The sequence below is a fragment of the Heliconius melpomene genome, chromosome 12 (genome assembly GCF_056956725.1).
Source record: "Heliconius melpomene rosina isolate 202511_hmr_F chromosome 12, ASM5695672v1, whole genome shotgun sequence".
Classification (NCBI taxonomy): Eukaryota; Metazoa; Arthropoda; class Insecta; order Lepidoptera; family Nymphalidae; genus Heliconius; species Heliconius melpomene.
The window spans coordinates 5803878-5827110 of record NC_140400.1 but is presented as its reverse complement, the minus strand read 5'-3'; the positions used below and the strand labels follow the sequence as shown (position 1 = coordinate 5827110).

General features: G+C 32.5%; 1 protein-coding gene across 1 annotated transcript in view; it reads left to right on the top strand.

The window, feature by feature from the left end:
• Neto (Neuropilin and tolloid-like) overlaps window positions 1-17338 on the top strand; it is a 75900-nt gene extending 58562 nt beyond the window's left edge. Inside the window, exons 4-15 of the mRNA XM_085194737.1 lie at window positions 1879-2352; window positions 2557-2642; window positions 3369-3543; window positions 3907-4046; window positions 4410-4507; window positions 5088-5257; window positions 5684-5805; window positions 6290-6427; window positions 7084-7257; window positions 8214-8505; window positions 12741-12884; window positions 16474-17338. Coding sequence (XP_085050863.1) covers window positions 1879-2352; window positions 2557-2642; window positions 3369-3543; window positions 3907-4046; window positions 4410-4507; window positions 5088-5257; window positions 5684-5805; window positions 6290-6427; window positions 7084-7257; window positions 8214-8505; window positions 12741-12884; window positions 16474-16562 — 2102 coding nt within the window. The 3' untranslated portion in view covers window positions 16563-17338. The remainder of the gene's footprint in view (window positions 1-1878; window positions 2353-2556; window positions 2643-3368; window positions 3544-3906; window positions 4047-4409; window positions 4508-5087; window positions 5258-5683; window positions 5806-6289; window positions 6428-7083; window positions 7258-8213; window positions 8506-12740; window positions 12885-16473) is intronic.
• Window positions 17339-23233: the final 5895 nt, after the last annotated feature.

Genomic DNA, 23233 nt, shown 5'->3' with positions numbered 1-23233 from the left:
CTACCATTTCATTCTGCTGCTATATGGGGTAAAGTGTGAGGGTGAAAAAAGAAACACTTTTAACCTTTAAGTATGGACGTCGGGTCTGACAGACCAGACAGTTCTACGAATTCTACAAATCGGCCACTTCTCGGTGACCTCCGCCACTGAGTCTCTCAGTACCTTTCGTATTAATGACAAAATGAATGTAGATAGCAGTGGTTGTGTCTCTGGGTTCAAAACACGTGAGTATTTAACTTTCTAAACGGGGCCTGGGTCTGTCAGACCCGACGTCCATGTTTCCCATACATGAATGATTTCAAAACGCCATATATTTTTATAATATTACAAAATATACTTTAATATTTTAATTGTATTATTTGTATTCAAATGTTTTTGTTGTTTGATATCATATATTATTTTGCATTATTTGTTATATATTTTAGTAATATAAATATTATTTATCTAAAAAAAGATTAATTTTTTTAGTTTTTACGATAAAATGGAAAAAAATTATCGACCAAGCACGTCAAGGACAAAAATATCGGTACTTTATAATCAACATCAAACAAAAGAATTGGACGACGACATTTAATAAAGAAAATAGCACTTTATCAAATAAAAAGACGCGTTTCGTATACTAAACTACTCTAAGAATTGAGAATGACTTTGACTCGCGTTTCGCGATCTGATCTATCATTTATTGAACATGAAGCAAAAAAAAAATAGTTTTGGGATCTTGAAAAACATGTACACTTTGCCCCCAAAGTATATATAGAAACACAATACATACTTATGTTGACTGCAATCGTCCTGTTTGCCTACAATGTTGAAAGCCATTGTGTATCGATGTTCAATAATACTTTATCTTGAGGTGTTGTCAAAATTTTTATTTTATAACATAAGATGTAATTTCTTTATTTTTTTTATTTGTTAGACTTTATATTTTGTTAAAAAAATATTTATTTTATTATCTGTCTTTTTTTTTATAGTATTATTTTCTTAAGAGTCATCCCATGTGGCCGAAGACTGAAATTGTGACTTTAAGTTACTTAAATCGTTGTGATGCGTAAACTTTAATAAAAAGCGATTTTATTTATATTGATTTTGCTTGATTTGAGGCTATTCATGTAAACTAAAACATAAAATTGTCTTCTTCCTTTAAAAAACAGCCGGAATATGACCAATAAATACACTGGTCTGACAGACCCGACGTCCATATGTATGTTATAAAAAAATCACGTCCATAGTTAAAGGTTAAAATAATAAAAATATAGGGATATTATTTATTAATTTAAATGACTATAGACATTTGAGCATTTATGCATTTCATGGATTTTACGGTTCTTATATAAATTATTCGAAATTGATGCTTAAAGATATAGTATTGACTGTACTGACTGTAGATGTACAAGCAGAAAATAAGCTTATAACTAAATTGGTAAGAGCTTTGGAAAATGTTATAGAAATTTAAATATTAGCTTAGTTGGATTAAAGTACATGGATGCAAGTTAAAGATAGTTTATACCAATTTTAGTTTGAATATGATAAACAGAATTTATTTTAATAAAGTAGCCTCATTTTTTATATACTTATAAAATTCTTCCTTAATTGGGTAACTATATACACAAGTTACTGGATACATGTAGATTTGTAGGTTTGCTAAGTTTGCTAGGTTGCTAGATGAGTATAGAAAAATAGCATTTCCCGAAATTCGTATGGATGATATTAAATTTTAAGTTTTACAGTAGGTAGCCACAAATTAATTTACGGGTAAATAATTTAAAGATTTTTACTAATATCATAATTTATACGTCTTTGATATGCTATACAGTATACATACATTTGTTAACTTATTAATGTGGCATTCATAAAATTACAATTTATTTTTTGTTTCAGTTTACACCACATTTGGCGTCACGTCAGAACAAGTAGCTGATCATAAATGGCTTAAACGCATGCGCACAATGGAACAGAAGAAGCTCCAAACTGATCTAATGGAACCCAGGACCAATGTATATAACCCTAGAATAGATACAACAATTAAATATGAAACTAGTAGTTACATAGAACGTAGATCTGATGAAGTCAGAAAATTTGATGAAATTTACAAAGATGATAATGATAATAATGTTTTTGAAAAAAATTTAAATATACATAAATATGTAGATAATACAAATAAAAAAAGAAATAGTGGTTTTGTAAATTTTTTACCTAAAACTAAGCAGAGAGTGAAGAGGGAAACTGAGAGTGATCCGAGTTGCTCTGAATTTAACTATAGTCCACTGAAGTCTTATATACAGCATCCTCATGAAGGTGGCAGCAAGAGTAACTACTATTATAGCAAGATGGATTGTGTTACAGTCATAACTGGTGAGTCATTACTTTCTTGTAACTTGGTACATCGTGGGGTTCAACTTCAATTCAAAGGAATGTCCCGCACACTATCCCGAAAATGCAGGGATACAGCGTGTATCTAATAACAATAAAAAAAATACATAAAAATAAAAAAAAAACATAACAACAATCACAAAAAACAAATAAAAAAACATTGTTTTCATTATTGTTTTCTTACAGGAAGTGAAGGAACGGTGATAGAACTGACATTTGTAGATAGATTCCACGTCGAGTATCACCCGCAATGCAGCTATGATTATTTAGAAGTAAGTTTTGTCCTCTAAGTAATTAATTTAATTGAAAAATATTATCTTTTCTTATTGACATTTATTTTATTACATTATTAGTATTTAGTATTGTGGCCACTCGTGGCGCAGGAGCACAAGCATGCGACTGTAAGCGCGACACGATGTGGATTCGATTCCCACTCAAGATATTTAATGAGAAGAGTGGCCATGAGTTTCTTTGCCTGGATCTTCTCATGAGCTCAACTATTTAAACGGGATTTTTTCAAATCAAAATTGCACATTTTTTTTGGTTATATTGTTTTTCATTTTTTATTTTTTTAACATGTCCAAGTAAATGTTAAGCATTTTTATGGAATAAAGATATTTTGACTTTGACTTTGACTATGAATTATTTTCATTGCTTCGCTATGGTAACGAAGCAAAATGCGGTATTGAGTCAAGCTACTCAAGACGTAATGCTTCCAGAATGTGGGAACTGGAAATGTCTTAATGAGTGTCGTAACACTACACTCTACACTCTCAGGATATCGGCGGGAAGCTAAAAAGAAAAATAGTACTTTTCACCGTTAAGTTCTGGTATTCAAACTCCAAGGCTTTGAATTCGAGCGCTCAAGGGAATTAATTATTATTTATTAATATTTTCATTTCTTCGCTCTGGTACGCGTACAAAAGCGCGAGTTCTGCTACTTCGCACGTAATGCCTCGATTTAGTTGTAGTTTAAAGAAAATAAAATTTATCAACAGATCAGAGATGGTTCTCGAGGTTACGCGAAGTTATTGGGCAAAGTATGTGGAGAAGCGTTTCCTCGACAAATCACAACGTCTGGACCTTACGTTTGGTTGAAATTTCATTCAGATGACACTATCGAGTATGAGGGCTTCCAAATCAATTATAAGTTCATACAAACCAGTAGAAGTTGTAAGTAATAAATTATTTAATTATAAAGAAATTTGGTATAGAAAATTCATAAATTTGCCATAATTGTAATATTTTGGGATGTATCTAAAAGTCAGCATTCGAAGAGAATTACATTTCAAGGGCGGCGTTGAGTTCTACCACTTAACACGCAATACCTCTACAATTCGGCAGAAAGTGGGGAACGGAGTGTCTTAACACTGGGTCCCCTCTGCCTATCCTGCTGTGTGCGGGATACAGCGTGAAGCTGCTTAAAAAAAATCTTTGTTTTGGGTTCTATTACAATGATAAATGCCCCCAATAATAATCCATGTGCAGACGGCAAACAGTTACAATTTTATTATAAGTATAGATATTTCTTTACAGATAAGATACCAGACGCCTGTTACAAAGAATTTATAGGTGAATCTCATGGTCTTATAGATACAGATTCAATTCCCGAAGGATGCAAAACTGGTAGTACTATAGATATGCTTTGGAAAATCGAAGTAGATGTTAATAATAAGGTATGGATAATTTTCTTAGCTAAAATTTTACTTTTTTAAATATTTGATAGCTTTTTAAAGTTTTAATATATTTTTTCCTTCGGGGCTGTAATAGTGGCGTAGCTTCAGATTGTGTACGGGAAGGTTGTGAGTTCGATTCTTTTCGTTCGAGTTTCGAATTAATTATTTTCATTTAGTCGTTCTAGTAACAAAACAAAGCGGGGCTTTGAATACCGTTACTCAACATGCAATGTCTCGAAAGTTGGAAAATTGTTTTACAGCACTTGGAAGGCTTACAACAGACGTGGGTTCAAATACCGCAAATTATTTCAAAAACTATTTTTCATAAAAAAAAAAGAATTTTCAGATGTTATATTATTTCAGATCTATCTTAACTTCACACATTACACGCTCGCGAAGCCCAACGAGTGCGAAGAGAACTTTGTACAGGTGTTTGGAAACAAGCTGGAATATGATGCGAGGTATGTACCTTCCTGCGGAAGTGACCTACTTTGTAGTTTGTTAAAATATAATTTTACTATATGCACTAATTAATTTTAGTAGAAGGTACTTATATGAATGCTTATTAAAAATGTTAATGGAAGAAAAACGGGAAGAATATATTTATCGATTGTGCTCTTTGTCTTTTGGAAGGAGAATTTTATTTTCAAAATTCGTTTGCGCTAAGTAAATAACATAATATCCTATTTTTCCCGTTCGGATAAGAATTTCAGGAAATTTTCTCTCAGTGCTTCTGTACACTCCCCAAGCAACCTATGTAAGTTGCTTGGCATATGCCAAATTTCAACCTTTTACTCCACTTAGAACTGACAACAATGACTGACATAATTACTTACGCCAATGGTAACCTGGAACCTTTGTGTGTTTTCCATTCAACGTGACATTGGCGAAGTGATTAGTGCTGAACTGGCACGCTCGGATCGCCATAATTAAAGAACAACAACAACCTGGAACCTTGGTAATCGTACAAATTTACAGTTTTCCAGTAGAACAAATAACCTTTATCCAAACTACTTTTTAACTATGAATATTTTGTTTCAGATTAGCATTCTACTGTGGCTCCGTAGCGAATCCGGTCACCACAAAAGATAATGACCCCAACGATCCAGATAACAAGAGCTACATTATGTATGTTCGTCTGTACGCAACAGTCACACCGACCATATCTGCTAACTTCACAGCTTATAGAGCTTTGGACCCGAGTAAAGAAAGTATATAGTGTCCTTGGTATTTTTTATTCCGTTTGTAGAAACTAGTGTCAAGACATTCCGTTCTTCAATTTCAGTCCATTTTAGAGATATTTATTAAAATCTAATATTCTTATGAAACTAAATCCATAAAATATAAGTATATCTCTGATTAGAAATCGAACTCACAACTATCGTGTATATAAATACAATAAATAATTCTATATCGATACTGTTTTATCAACCACCTCGTTACATGCTGAAGCCACGTCCGCTTAGTCCGGCCGTCAGCGGCAAAATGAATCATTCAGTATTGGCCAGCGTATATGCGGTAGACAACAGCGCCATCTAGTTACGAAACAAGAGCCTAAATACATAATAAATATTTTTTAAAATTATTTTAAACTCCTAAACCTCCCTAATAACCTTTAATAATTTCTCTGTTTGAAGCTGACAAATGTACAGCAGAAGAATTTGACTGTGAAGACAATACTTGCATAGACTTGGCTTTGAGGTGCGATAATTATGCCAATTGTCGATTAAAAGCTGACGAAGAAAAGGAAATATGCAATGTAAGCTTACATTATATAAGTATATTTTTTAAAATAAAAATTATCAAATATTTTTACTGACGAAACTGACGTGATACTGTAAAATAAATTATTTTCACGAAATCCATTTTTTTTTATTTATTCTAAAGTAAATTGGTCTGTTCAAGTGATTGATTACACGCAAATTTATTCCCTAAAGCAACTTTTACTTATGAGATACAAGTGCAAAGAATTACCAAATTTTAATACATTTAAAAAATGGTAGCTTCGCGAAGAGATTTTTTTTCTTTAATAACCAGCCTACACTGCTCGTATTAAAAGTGAAAGATAAATTTGGCAATACTACTGTACAACAATGGAAAAATCTTTGGTACTAATGCAGAAAGAAAAAAAATAAACATAATACCAGTAAGGATGAAACCCTGCAGCCTCTCTTCAACACCACTGCCTCTTGTTTATTTGTACTTATTAACCATTTTTTATTACCACGTATACATTTTTACAGCTAGTGACAGAGTCCATGTTCAGTCACACACATATTAAGGTGATTTTGATCATCTTTTGCCTCATCCTTTCTGGTATGACCTTCGTGTTCTTCTTCAAGTGCATAAGGAAGTTATATCAGGACCATAAAATTATTAAAGTAAGTATCTTTTTTTGATATTTTTAAATTCGAGCCAGTAGTTCCTGATATTAGCGCATTCATTACACAAATTCTTCATTTTTATATTAGCTTAAATATCAATCTGTCGCTTAAATGTAAACATAACCACCAAAACAACCACTCAACCGCAATGTTCCAATTTTCGTTTGGAGCCATCTCACAAAAAATGAGCACCAGAATTGCTAAAAATTCGTCAAAGTATAATAAAAGCAGATGTTTACGGATAATAATCACGAAGACAGCTGGAGCCAGTTTTTCAGTTTCTCACGGGAAATCAACGGAATTCAAATAATCAAAAATTCCCAGAGTAAACAAAATACGACGATGGGAGAAAGCAATGATTAATTGTGTCACTTTTATTATTTACTTTGTTTGACATAGTAATAAATATAAAGTGGGTTCAAATCCCCATAATATTAACTCCTTCAATGAAATAATAAAATTGTGGGATTAATTGTTTTATAATCCTACTAACGAAGTAGTCAATTACTGGGAATTTAAATAGATCCCGACTGTTAATTCTAATAAACTAATGGGCTTTTTGTTTCTTAGTAACTATTTTAGATCAGAAAGTATAGTATATAATTAGAACATTTATATGTAAATTCCTAAAAAAAAAATTTTTTTTCATCAAGGAACACATACGCCAATCATGTGAAGACCGCCTGGATAGTATGGTCAGTAGTCGCCTCACACTTGACGCGAAAAGGCTTCAACGGGACAGTGAACCCAGGGCCAGCTTAGAACGAGACAACCAAACCAATGAAATGTTTAAACAACAGAGGAAATTTTCTCAACAAAAGATACGAGTAAGATTTTTTTGTAGCTTCATGCTTTATTTGCTGCTAAAAGGAACTTCTTTTTCGCCTTGTCCACTGTCATCAACTTTGCCATACATGCCCCTCGGAGGGAGCTCATGCTTTTCACGTAATCTTAGGTCAATTGAGGTCTTCTCCCGCCTTTTTTGCCTCTTACCAAAATATATATTTTTTTAAATATAGTTAAAATCAAACCCACAACCATCATTAACGGCCTGAAGCTATCCTACTGCGTCAAAGTGGCCTCAACATAATTTTAAATATAAAATTCGCCCCATTTTATATGTAACATGTAATTAAATCACATACAAACCCATTTACATACCGTACGTAGTATTATAATGATTTTCAGTAACGTTTTTTTTCTCAGCTTTCAAGTATATTACTCGTAAATGAAATTACTTTTTCATATAAGAAAATTAAAGAGGGCAAATATTCTAGCTTACTTTTTACATATTCTTGCGTGACTTCGGTTATTAAAATTTCCATTTATTTTAATATAATATTTGGTTCTATTAATTAATGAAGTGTAAATATATGTTAGTTATTTTAGCCAAATAGAAAAATATCAATTCTTTTTATTTGTTGATAAAATATTTTGAATTGACCTAAGTCTCATTAGTAATATAAAATTAGAATTTACTTACATTTTTACCTCTGGAATCATATACGATTATTAATAACAAAAACACACAGGTTCAATGGGTTACGAAATAATTAACGTGATGTAATAATAAAGCCTTCTTCGATCAATGAACTATCCAAGAGAGAAAAATATTTCTTTTCTTTTATACCACTAACTAATAGTTTTTGAGGTTAGCGCGTACAACCAAACAAAATATTTATGTTTATAATATTAGTTGTATTTTAGTAAAATTAGTATAGCAAATATTATGAGAATATTTAAAACCATTAGAACTTTTTAAATAAAACACTGTCTGTTTCAGCCGACAAGTATCGACTCAGATTTTATACAAGAAACTCGTTTGGACCTCGATGATGAACCTTGGAGGCGCGAAGTCAATTCGGTTCCCGATTCCGAAGACGTTAGAATAGAACGTAACGGTAGAACGAGAAGAAGTGACTTGAGTAAGAAAGAAGAGTCGATAAGAACTAAGCATGAGAGTGTGGAAAGGAAGCAAATAAGAGATGTGTCAGTTGGAGCTCCTGATACAAAGGAATCTGGCTGTCAAACCAGGGAGAGTTTGTTCCAAACCGATCCAGCAATTAGTTCTGATGGTAAGTATTTCTTATCCATATTACACATATGAAGTCCCAGGATAGTTTGTTTTTAGCAGGATAATACGTAAAGCTAGAAAAAACAACTTCCACTGTTAAGAAATAACATGTTATTTTAACATTTCATGCTCATTGTTCTTATGTAAAAGAATAAATAGAGGAAATTTCTCCACATTGCGAGCAAATAAACATAATATATAAAGTCGGAGAAACTAACACCGACCGCGGTTTAAATAGACCGTATAATAACGTGAAGTAGGCAAAACTTACATAAAAATATACAAACTGAAGAATACTGGCGCGCTTTAGTGAAAATTCTAAACAAATATTTACTCTAACTTCTTATATCTAGACTTCATAACAGTTTTGTTTATTTTAAAAATATACATATTGACTAGACAATTCTATTTTGTTCAATTTTATTTTTTATAATTAATTTAAATAAATATTAAAATTTTGAGAAATTGTATGTTGAATGGCGGAACCCAACGCCGCACTGTCCACAGCTAGAAAACTAAATAAGATAGATAGCTTACATTTAATACAGCTAAGTAATGGTAATGATTGTCTCCTGTATTCTTCTGTGTTTTATATAGACAAACAATATTTTATTGAGGGCGTCGTAGCGCAGCGGCACAAAGGCGTGACTGTAACACGTTGGTTATGGGTTCGATCCCCACTCGAGGAAGTAAAATATAAATTTACGTTTATATTTCCATTTCTTCGTCTTAACACTAAGTTCCCTCTGGCTATCCTGCTGTGTGCGAGATATAGCGTTAAGTTGAATATTTATTCACCACTAAATGAGAACCTAAATCAACCTCCCCGCGAATCACGCAACCACTGAGCCAGTAAGGAAACAAAATCAAAATCTATCTTTATTTTTACCCCTACAATTCCACGCCGCGGAATTGCAACAAACGCTTAAAAACGAATCGACCATATATTGCATAGTAGAAAGTTTTTTTAGTTATTTTTTGTTGAAATTGTCCCAAAACTCCAATTTGCTGCTAACATCGTTAGTTGAAACTTAACAGGTTGGGCTCAGTAACAGAAAAAGTTTTTTTTTAAATGGTGAAACTATATATAATAAAGATCGTAGCACAGGGAAAGCGTTTGACTATAAACGTGATGGTTGTAGGTTCGATACTTGTTTGGGAAAATTATCATATAAAAAATATTTTAATTTCAACGTTTGAAAGTGTTAAGGCACTCCATTCTTCACTTTCTGACAAATTTTTGAGACTAAAGTCTTACCACTGGAGATTGGACTAGAAAACCTTAGTAGGGGTGTAAAGCGCGATTACAGTAATAAAACTCGATAAGTTTTTACCATTTTCGTCTCTAGCCCGCGGGAAGTGTTCTAAGGCTGTCTTATCTGTTAGTAAAATATTCTATTGTTATTTTTATTTTATTCAGTTTCATATTATCCAAATGTTTTACTTACAAAGCGTTTAGGTATTATAGTTTCGTATCTTGAAAATACTATATTTTTTTATATACTTTAAAAGCATCTACTGTACAGTTTGTCTAGCTTAGATAGAAACAGCCTAGTGTTCAATCACTCCGCCTTTTAGTATCTATCAATTTCAGGGATATTGCGTGTTGAATTATGGAACTCAACGCCGTGCTTTGCTTATCTAAACTAAATATGAAATAAAAATATTTTTAAATATAAACATTTTCATAGAGGACGTACAGGCCATCAATACAGTTCCTATTAATAACAACTAGAGGTTGACGTGACGCGTGAAATACGTGTTGCTATAACAACGTGTACGTCACTTCATACAAAAGTGTATATTGTCTAAAATTTGATGGCAGTGATGACAGACGTTTAAATTTCATATATATATATATAAACCCCCTAGAAATATTTGAAATGAAATATGAAGTAGTTTCAATCGAATTAGATCAGAATTTTCAAAGAGTGGCCATGAGATTCTTCTCATGAGCTCAACTATTTGAACGGGCTTTTTTTCAAGTCAAAATTGCACATTTTTTTGGTTATATTGTTTTTCATTTTTTTTTACTTTTTGACATGTGCAAGTAAATGTTAGCATTTTTATGGAATTAAGATATTTTGATTTTGACTTTGACATGTAGGTATACCTCTAGGCTAGGTTTGGTCACAATGTATGTCTCATGTTAGCAACATTTTAACTGCGTCAGCAATTCTCCACTGTTGCTGGCGACCCCTTGTAAATCATGTTCGTGATTACATCAGCTGAAAGTAATAGGCGTTCACTAAGAAAGGTTACATAAGTCTTTGAATAAAATGTTGATATTTTAAATATACTATATTAAGACAATATAAAAGAAATTATTTTTTTTAGAAATATAAATTTTTTTACAAATATAAAATATTGTGTTAAGACTTCCCGTTTCTCACTTTTCGTCCAATTTTTGGTATTTTGGCGTCCGTGTTAAGTGGCGGAGTTAAACTACGCTCGTTGTCGACCATAGTGGGGAAATATATCAGAACCTGAGTGGAGCTCGAACCCGAACGATCCCGATTATAGTCAGGCACGATCACGAATATACCACCACGCCACGATAGCCACTTTGTAAATATTGAAAATTAATATTAATTACCCCACAAAAGTGGAGTATAGAGGAGGGCTTCCTCTCTGGATTGTATTAATTATTATTAATTTTTATATTTTTCCAAATATGAAGCATTTTTCAAAAAAACTGTAGTTGCTTAGTTAAGCAACTAAGTCTAAGTCTAGTTAAGCAACAGGAGTAAAAACTTTAATCCCCTCTTAATTCCGCTTAAAATACTATAAATACTATCGTTATTACTTTCACGATTTGCGTATAGCAATAAAATTTGGCTGACGATCCACCCTCTTATCTCGAGGGAAAGCCGCTGAGTTACCACGAGATTTCCTTTATCTGTTTTATTCGACTTTTGGTTTCCAAATAAAAGGGGACGTTATGGAAACAGCTACGTAGTATTTACATTTGTTTTACATTGTTTTATGGTGATAGCTTCACGCTTACCCCGCATATAGCAGTGTATGTAGAAACAACCTGGTGTCAAAACACTTTTCCCCACTTTCTGTCCAATTTTCGAGATATTGAGTGGCGGAACTCAACGGCGCGCTTAGTCCTTTTGTTACTTTTAATCATACTTATTCGAACGTCAGTAAAATAACATTATATTATAGAAACAACTAAATGTAGGTCACTTTTTTGTACAAAAAAACTCGACATCGTCATACATTTTAAAGTTTTCAATTTCAATTACCACTGACTAAATTATTTGCTTATCTGAGTGCTTTAAATCAAACAGTTTAAATATTTAACTAAGAGCCGTCGTAATGCAGGGACAGTGTCTAACTGTAAAAACGACGGTTGTTAGTTCGATTACCACTTGCGGGATTTAATAATTTCATTTCTTCGCTCTGGTAACTAGACCAAGCGCGGCGTTAGGTTCCGCCACTCAACACGCAATGCTTCAAGAATTCCGCATAAAATGGGAAAAGGAAGTGTCTGAATGGAGAATAGAGTGTTTTAACACTAGGTTCCCAGGTTCCTCTGACTGCCCTCTTATGTGCGGGATACAGCGTGAAGTTATAAAAAAAATATAATCATTCCCCCGAGTTGAGATCTCCAATCGAGTTCACAAAGACCCAGTCACAGTTCCACGGCGGCTTCATTCTACTCAATGAATTAGAAAAAATATTATGATCACAGTGAGAAATCTTTTTTCAAATAAAAAAATATTTATATATTTTTTTTAAGAAAGTTCATATTTCACGCTTACCTTAAACTTATTAATTAAATTACTCCTTTTTGATCATCGTCTAACGAATGTTTCTAATTAGAATATCGATTTTGTTTCAATATCATATTTTTAGTACTTTGTAATGCTCTTACCTATCTCTTTGAACGTTATTCATTCAAAGGATTCGATACTAAAATTAAGGTTATTTAACTGGAAATAGTCGTGCGACTATAAATTGTAGAAAATACTCAATTCATAATATGAAAAATGTCTGACAACAAAAACAAATGAAAAAAAACCTACTTTTAGTTAAAAATACCCATTACCTGCCATCCTAGGGTAGGAAAAATACACCTAGTATTTTTAGTCCTGGCTACCCTAGAAATAAAAATGGAAAATATATTATCTTCACACTAAATTCCCTCTGCCTTCCCGCGGCTACAAAGGGATAAAGCGTGAAACTGAAGGAAAATTAATCTAAATAAACCACATTCTTCCATAGGTTCAGGAACGACAAACAGCAGGGGTTTCTCTACGTTCGGTTACTCAGGAGCCACTATAGTACGACCGTCTCCGCCTCAGACGAATACATCGCAAATTACTATAGAGCTGTTGAGACAGGCGACTGAGCAGGAGGAGAAACCACGTGAGTATATTCTTTCTTTACATTTTTTTTATTAAGCTGGGTAGGTAGAGAGAGAGAGAGAGTACCGTTGAATACTTCGTTTTACACTTATAGTTTATTTAAAAAAAACAACTTCCCGCGCTATCTCGAATAGCAGAATATATAGAGAAAACTTGGGAACCTAGTTTTAAGTCTGTTCACATTAAGACACTTTAGTTTCCCAATATTCGAGACATTGCGTGTTGAATAGTGGAAATTAAATATTTCATTTCCTCGAGTGGGAATCGAATCCACAACCCTGCACCACGTCTGGCCTCAAAAATATTTGAATTTAAAAAGTAGCAGCTTCACGCTTTTTCCCGTAAAACAGTACAGGAAAGCGAAAAAATCCACAATTCGACGGAAAGTGGTTAACTCAACAGTAGGTGCTAGGTTCCCACTACCTACCTTCCTATGTGCGGGATACAGTGTTAGGCTAAATATTTAAAAAAAATTGTAAACCAATATTGTTATTCACTAGTTATTCTATCCCACGAGAATTTATACCAGAGACAAGAAAGCTTAAACAAGTCTTCTTGATATTTAAAAATGCATTTTTGTCTTCGAGAAAGCTGCTTACTTAGAAAACTATGCATATATCATCTTGCCGCCTTTGAAAACTGAAAATACTCTACTATTTCTATGAAATGACGTGCATATTAAGAAATGTATATAAAATAATTTATCATATGTCCTTCAGAAGGTTCTATCCTACTTTTCTTATAGAATGTTTGTGTTTAAAATTTTAATGTTTATCCGAAATCTGGCACAGAATTTTGTTTTTTATAGCTAGACTTGATTGTAGGTAATAATAATTGTAGTAGTTGTAGATTCGATTCTCTTTAGGGGATAATTATTAGTTTCTGGAGTAAATCGTTTGGGCTCTCTGTCAATCCCAATAAGTCTCAGGTGTGTATATTTGGTAGCTCTAAACAATTGTCTAAATTACGCTCTCCTTTACCCTCAATTTTTTATGATAATGTTTGTTTGGAGGTTAGTGAGAGTGTTAGGAATCTGGGAATCAGGATGGATAGTTCTTTATGCTGGTCGTCTCACGTATCAGAGCTTAGTCGTAAGGTCTTTTGTACCTTAGGTAGATTGAGAAGATGGAAGAACGTCTTACCGTTAAGAACTAAAATCTCTCTTGCCCACGCTCTCCTTCTGCCTATCCTAGACTATGCTGATACGTGCTACTTAGATCTGTCCCAGCAACTACTAAACAAACTTGAGCGTCTGCAAAATCTTATAATTAGATTTATTTTTGGGCTAAGGATACATGACCATGTGTCGCAGTACCGTAGTCAACTAAAATGGTTGCCAATAGAATACAGGCGTAACTTGCATGCCCTCACTCTTCTTTATAGCATCCTTTTCAATCCTGTTACACCATCCTACCTCAAGGAGCGTTTTAAGTTCCTGGGGTCAGACACCTTTCATTCCCAAAACCTCCGTTCCCACCTTAACCATATCCTCAAAACTCCTCTATGCCACACGAAATGCTATAGTGACTCTTTTACGGTTAAAACAGTAAAGCTATGGAATAAGTTGCCGCTGGAAGTAAGACAGTCCCAGTCAATTGGGATTTTTAAACGACGTCTTAAACTTCACTATCTCCAACTCAATTAATAAAACGACAATATTATAATTGTATATGTATTTATATTTAATTGTTGTATGTATGTATATATGTATGTATGTAGGTGTATGTGTAGATATGTATGTATGTATTAAACTATTTTGTGTTCTCTGAATATTGGTTTATATATTTTATGTACTTTTTGCACCTTTCTGCCTTCTTTTCTAAATTTAATCCTTCCGTTTTTTCTTTGGTTGCCTGTAAGAAATCGCTTTTAGTGATAAGGCCGCCATTGCACATTTGTTAATCGTATTTATAATGAATTGTATTTTTTTTTCTTCTCTCTTATTTGTGCAATAAAGTATTATATTATTATTATTATTATTATTAGGGGTTAATAATTATAGAGCAAAATGAGTGTCTTAGTACAATATTCGCTTTTGAATAAAACATTAATATTAAAAAAGAATATTATTAAAAACACTAAAAGTTTAATTAAATTTAAATTAACATATGTAATTATACAATTATGTGTGTGCATATTATACATGTTGTATTGGCATAAATATTTTTAATATTTAAGCTATTTTTATTAATCAAGTGATTTAAATAATTACTATACGACTATTTACCTACTTCACGATGTATGCTACACATAGCAGAACAGGTAGAGACACTTCGTTCCCATTAATACACTTCTGTTCTGTTCTGTGAGGAAATGGAAATATTAAATACTACGCTCCCTCGAGTGAGAATCGAATCATTCCCCATGTAGGACTCAAATTCACTACCATCCCTTTAGGTTTACAGTCAGATGCCTTCCCACTATGCTAACATGGCCTCATAAAAAAGGCGGTTTCATCATCATCATTTTCTCGCAGGAGGCTAGGCAGAGGGAAACCAGTATTAAGACACTACGTTCTCCGTTTTCTACGAGTACATCTCTATTTGCCATAACATTCAAAATAAAAACACATAATTGACACTCAAGGCACGATGCGAGGGGTGTGGGTTCGAATTGTGCCGCGTACAGAATTTTTATATGAAATTTACATGTTTTGGACTTTTTTTCACGTCCACTTACATTCTTGTCACGTTCACAGAAATTGACCCATATTGCTTAAGGAATCGTGGCGCAAGACTTAACGCCGCGTTTCGACTTATTATCAGTTGTTATAACAAAAAAAATAGTTTGATAATAGGTTTATTTAGCATCATATCACACATATAGGCAGATGCAAAATTGTTTTAAAACTCTTCCTCCGCTTACTTTCCTTCCATTTTTTTAAATATTATGTGTTGAGTAGCGGAACTCAACACCGCGCATTGACTTGTTACCGAAGATATGAAAGCATTCAATAATTCATTCCCCTGAGTAGGAATATTGAACCCATAACCGTCGCGTTTACAGTCTGTCGTTGCGCTGCTACGCCAATTGTAATACATAGACTTAACCAAAAGAAAACAATAACGAAATTGCATCATAAAGACTTTCATATTAAAAAAAAACCTTTTAAAAGTAGCTACTTAAAAGTAACTTCAAAGTGAGATCTTTAAATAAAAAGAAAGTGTTAAAATGAGTTTAAGCTTTTAGTTATTCTCAGTTTTTCTTTTATTATCTGTTGATGATGATGGGCTAAAGGTCAATAAAGTACTCTTCACTCAGGCTCTGTGAAACTTATCGTCTTAAATACTTCATGTTGAAATTACGAGGGTTATTTTATAATATTATAAATAACTTTTTAATAATAATTAACTTTAGTAACAAGAAACTGATTTTGAATCCGCACTAAGAGGTGCCGCTGTCCTAGAAATCTAAATGCGATGGTGTGGTTATACGCGGCGTTCAACGCCAACGTCCATGTAGGGTCCTTGCAAAGAATAGGAGAGCATTAAGATCTTTTTAATATATATTTTTTGTCAATTAATTGTGAAAAAAACAGTAAGCAATTTAATTTGAAACTAAATATTCATATATACCTTATTCCAATACAGAAAAGAAGTTTCCTGATCGACGACCAATGAGCACGGAGACGACCAGATCGGCACCAGACGTCATCATCGTGTCCAAGCCGATTCGCTGAGGATGACCTTCGGGGCCCCCTCCATGGGCCCCGATTCCACCTCAGACCCCTTGCGAGCCCAGGACTTGCCCAGAAGGGTCATACCAACCTCACACCTGCTGTGATCTAGCCAAAAGTGTTTCCTTCGAAGACTACGACTACTACAGTCAACATTTCGACGAAGGCCCAAGACTTATATATGATTATTGCCTAAAAAGTGACTTTAAATCTAAAACACTGCCAAGAAATATAGGTTCTAGTGTAGATTTTAGGGTTTACCCGCAGAGAAGTGTTTGTTTTTATGGCGTTGACGATTCCCCGTGTAGAAGTAAGCGGCTCACAGTCAAAGCGGATGTAGAGCCGCCTAGATAACGAAAATGTCTTTATATTTATATGTATCTGTCATAATTATTTTTTTTCTGTAAATTATCATTTTTTTAAAATGGTAGGCCAGTAAGGCTAAGATTTTTAAAGCCTTTTTGTTTAGATTTTTTAGATAGTTAAATTGTTTTGTCTACTTATCGTTGGTGATACAGAAATGTATAAAATTGTTTCAAACTAAGAAGTGTATATAAAATGGTTGTAAATGAACAAAAATAAAAACTATTATTTGTTAAATAATTATAATATATACTAACTTATTTATTATGTATGCGTATGAAAATTAATTATTATTTTAAACTTGCTGGCAAATGGTTTACCTATTTTTTAATTTAACTTCAAGCAATAAATAGAAACTGAGGATTCAATTTTAATTATTGAAATTGAAACGTTAATGATTGAATTTTTTTTTATCACAGTGTTTTTAATTAAATTCTTTGAATGAAAATGATTCTAGTCAGAATTATATTTTATTCTATAAAAAATGTTTATTTGAAGTTATTGAATTTATTAAAATGGTTATATAGCACCTATACTTTGCTTATTATTTTTATTGATAATTATCAATTAAAATAATAAATAATAAAAATTACTTCATTTTTTTTTTCTCTTCTTATTGAATCACTAAAGAAGATAGATCGTATTTTCTATGAATTATTTAATTATGAAATAAAAAAAGTAATGATAATTCACTTGTTACTATTATTTTTTTAATAAGAGAAAACAAACATATAAGCCTCAAGACTCAGTATTAAAAGAAATTTACAAAATTTTTATTATTTTTGTTATTTCAAGAGAATAGTTCTTAAGAAATTTTACCAATTTTATATAATTTTTGGCTTGAACAAAATTTTCACGTGTGTTTTATTTGCAAATATTTATAAATTTATTTATATTATTAACGCCCATTTTTCGTGGATCTGACGAAAAAATTAAGAAATTAATTGATTTTTTATGGCTATGGTAGATATATTAAGAACGTGATGTATTTCAATTTAGCCATAATACAGTAAACTAAGACAATAAAATATTTTACAAAGAATCAAACTGACTTAAAATATTTGCTAATTACCTGGGAGCGTATAATAATTATTATACATATAAGTCCCCGCCAAAATGTCAAAAAATGCTGAACCGATTTTGATTATATTTAGACTGTTTTCTAAGTTGAAATATACCACATTAAAATAAAAAAAGATGACCATAAGATGATTCAGTTACTCATGTTAGTGGACTAACATACATACATACATGAAATTTAGTACACGTGATCGGAAACCTCAATACATTATCACATACATACAGCTCCAACTAATTAAAATTAACTTTCTACTTTTGCTGTCGGTTAAAACATATAAAATACTAGGATTCATATAAAATATTTACTTATTCCACAATTAAGAAAGAAAAATACTTTTTTTAGTTGTATAAAAATTGTAACGTAGCGAAATTTGAATGTGCGTCTCTTGGATAACGTCTAAAAGTGCTGACCACTGAGCCATATGTTCTAATCAAGATGCGTTGAAATTCTTATACTAATTTATGTTATAAGCATATCTATAAGGTGGTTTTTACAAACTTATTATCTAAAAAAGTATTTTTCTTCCCTAAATATAGGATAAGATAGATGTATTTTGTATGTTTTAGCCTAAAAACGTATATAGTAAATATTACGTTAAAATCTATAGTAATGAAAGAACTGGCTGCAATATTTTTGTTTAGGCGCTTTTGTTTCCCAAACAAATGTATAATTAGCTGGCTCAAATAATTCCTGAATTGCCGGCTTTGATTTGGAATTTGGACAAATGAAAAAATCCCTTTGAAAAACTTGTGCACGTCAGAAATAATAAAAATGCCGATCTAATGAGTGAAGAAAACTGAAATCTAAATCTAATCTTCTAATCTTGTTAGATACGTTAGTAATTGATATATTTTTGTTTTTATAATTTTTTATTTTATATTTTCGAGGGATGACTAATGAATCAGGATTATTATGTGTTTGCCTGATTAGGAATAAATCTAAATTGTGAATCTTCTTTTTTTACATTATTGCAAATAATTTAATCTTTTGAAGAAAACCGTAGATACAAAATTAAATACGTCGTAGCAATATATAAAATACCCGGAAAGATGTAATAAAATAAAACCTAATGGAACACCTCATGAAGAAATGACAACTCAAATTCACACATGAGGTTCATATCCATGTATGAGATACATCCACACGTGTGGTACATATTGAAATTATATTTGAATTTTATATAAAAGTGATATAATTTTCTATTAGGTCATCCTTTTCTTATTGCTCATGATACAATTGATTAATTAGCTCTTTGCCCGACTAAATAAATGTCAATTTATTATTTTATTTTAAGGTTTTGGACTCTATCATTTATTATGAAAGTAAAAAACAACTAAAACAAGAGTTGAACCAGTGACCATTGTTTAAGCAATCATTGTAAACCCAAAAACATAGGTACCCAATTACAACTTCAAAGAACATTTGAAACACATTTCCTTAAAGTCCGAAGGTAATATGAGATAACCTAATTTCGTAATAATGAAGATACTTCGAGTTCTCGAGATCTTTATTTCTGAGTTCCAGCAAAACGTACAACTTTCAAACGGTTTTGAACTTGCTGACTTAGTTTGGGAATACTTCATTTATTACACTAGCCTTTCTTACTTTATGACTATTAAATGGTAATTTTAATTTATATAAAATAAAAAATCCCGTATTTCCTGAATTTCCAGAAATCATCTTTTAGGGGGACATTGAAAGAGGATTTCTCGAAATTCCAATAGTCTCGTCTGTTCAGTGTCTGTCAGTCAATCAGTACTGGAATAGTTTAATATTATATCAAAAATTTTAAATATATAACTGTATTATAGTGTACTGTAAAATGTTCTTTTTTAAACATGAGCAGATCCACGAAAAAATATTGTATTAAATTATACTTGAGTTTTTATTGATTTAGAACGCTTTTACGTTACTTTGATAGCAATAATTACGACTATTGTACATAGTGTGGATATTATATAGATACTAATTTATACCTTATTGTTAAAATTTGTAATTAATTTTAATAATAAAATTAAGATCTTTCTATTGTGATGTTTCATTTGTGAAATACTTAGATGTGTCTCTTCAAGAAATGCCTGGATATCCATATCTCAAAAACTACTAAACCGATTATGATGTAAGTTGTATTTGAAAATGATACCAGAACTAGGAATTAATTCACCTCTCCTAGTGGGAATCGCCCCGACACCTTTATATACAGCGTAAAGCTGATCGAAGACAATTCCTACCACAAAATTCAATTATACTGGAATCTAAATATATAATTAAATTTAATTGAATATCATTAGTGCGATCTAAAGTAGTATATTATTAATATTAAATTAAATTAATTTCACTATAATTATATATAGGACTAGCGGCCCGCTCGCGGTTATACCCGCGTGAACTATGTTATTATTAATTTCTGTCTCCATGACTACGTCCTAGTGACGTCTATGCAAAATTTGAGACTTCTAGCATTTGTAGTAACGAAGTTTCATACAAACTTTCGACCCCAAAAACAACCCCTTAGAAGTCAAATATTGCAAATTCCCGTCTTAGCGAGCATCTACGTTCTATAAGTAACTCCTATGCAAAATTTCAGATTACTAGCACATGTAGTTTCTGAGATTTCGTGATAAGTGAGTGACCTTTTGATTTTATATATATTGATTACATAAAATTATCAACTAAATCGCAGATTAACTATGTTTTATTAATATTACACGGTGGCTACAGATTCATGGTGGCGCAAGGACCGCGTCGTGATTGTAAAATCGATGGTTGTGGGTTCAATAGATGGGGAAATAATTATTTTTTACTTAACACTAAATTTATTTACCTTACCTACCTTGCTACGTGAGACATGAAGCTCAAATAAAAAAGGGTTGAAAAAATTTCTAAGACACCATCGTGATTCCTTTAATTTTCATTTTCGCTCATTTATTGATTTTTATCTTCACACTGGGTGACGCACCTAACAAGGTCGGCAGAAGGATTTTGGGAATCTAGTGTTATGACACTTCATTCCCATGATTCTTGAACCGTATTTCGACGGAAAGGGGGGAACGGAGTGTTTTAACACTAGGTTCCCTTCCTAGGTAGACTGCTGTGTGCGGGATACAGCGTGAAGCTGATTTGATTTGATCTGATTTATGTTTCTATTCGTGCTACTGGTTATTAAAAAAAATATGTATTTAAAAAAATATATGTAGTTTCTACAAAGTGGGCGCTGACTTTCGCCATTTGGAGTATCTTAACAATGCAAGTCTCATACCCTTTTTTTTGTAGCATCACTCTCTTTCTCACACAAAGCAAGTAGGTAGAGATAACCTGGAAACCTAGTATTAAGAAACTCTGTTACCAGTAAGACGTTTCCGCTCCCCACTCCAGCGAATTCTCAATGCAATCCGTGTCGAGTGGTTGCTCTCAACTGGCCTTGTTACTAGAAAAAGAAAAGAAAAGAGAATATTGAATATTTCATTCCTCCGAGCGGGAATCGAACTCACAACCGTCGCATTTACACTATCTCCGTCAATTCCTGCGTACAACACTTTAACGCTATTTTATTTATTAGAATGTAAAGAAACGTTAACCAAACACAGAAAAAACGTTTCCGTAGAACATCGCTTTAAAAAAATAAAAATATGAAAACCTATAAAGCTCTTGTATTTGAACCGGAAATACCCGTTGTAAATACGAATACGGTTTAAGAAAAATAATAGAAATCAACGTTAGATACGCTTTCTAAAACACAATGTTAACAATATTATTTGAACGGATTGAATGTATTTGTTAGCTTTATTTTCTTTTTCTTTACTCCATTGAAATAATATAAGGATATTTTCTAACGTAACTTTTATCTATATACAAAGAGTGTTAAAACACTAAAGGGACATTGCAAAATAGTGTTGAATAGCGGAAATAAAGCAGAGTTTTGTCTTACGTGGACGAATTAATTAAAATATTGTGTTGTTAATTTATGGATTCGCATATATAATTATATATGCCCATTTATTTTGCTTTCGTGTCGAGGCAAAGCCCGGCGTTAAGTTTCGTCACTGTAGACGCCTCCAAAACTCGGCGAAAAATGGTTTATTACACATCACATTCCCTTCCTAATGGGGTTCCCTGGTGGGTACCTACCGCGTAGGTAGAGATCGTAGTGTTCCCGCGTAGCTGTGTACGGGTGTCAAAAAAAGTGTCATTTTCCTCACTCTTCAGTACTATGCGTGAAAAAACATGAAGCCACTTTGATATTACCCTAAATGTTTTGCATGCCAACTTTTTTTATTAAATTATTTTCTTCAAATTTTATATTGATGGTCTTAAATTATTACTTTCCACACATTCGTGTAGGTTAATTTATTTTAGCTTCAGGATTTACCCCTCACATTGTAGGGTAGGGAGAGGAAATATGGGAACCTAGTGTAGTAGACACTCCATTCCCATTCAACACACTTCCGTTCTCCATTTTTCCCAAATTCTGGACGTATTGCAAGTTGAGTGGCGGAACTCAACGACGCTACATTATATTAATATAATATTAAATTATCGGACGACGACGACCGACGACCTTAAAAAGACAGCGGGAATCCGCTGGATTCAAAGGGCGCAGGGACGGGCGGAGTGGCGAGAATTAGGGGAGGCCTATGTCCAGCAGTAGACATTAAAAGGCTGATGGATGGATGGATGATTAAATTATCCACCAGATTCATTAAAATGCCCTCAAATTATTTCAGACATCGACCCTTAAACGCCCACCCTAATTAAATTTCCACAATTAAAATATGAATAAACATTATAATTATCCTATAGTATATATTCCTCAATTGTTAGAAAGACAAAAACATCATAATTTGCATGTAAATCCGCGATCGGTGAGCTTTTGTTCGTTTCTATTGAGCTTTGGAATTGTGTACGTATTCTGTTTTTTGTAGGATTTTATGTTAGCTTATTTTTAATATTCTAAGCGAAATGCAGGTTCCCGCTATAATATAAGTATAATAAAATAGGCAGAGGGAACCTAGTGTTAAAACGCGTTCCCATTTTCTGTCAAGTTTTTGAAAGCGGATTTCAACGACGCGCTGTGTCTACCAGAGTGACAAAAAGAAAATAATTTAAATATAATCATTTCCTCTAGTGAAAATCGAACCCATAACAGTTGCGTATATTTTATCAGTGTTTTGTCACTGCACCTCGTTCGCTATTAATTTAATTTTAAAACTTAAGTTTATTTATCAAAGTC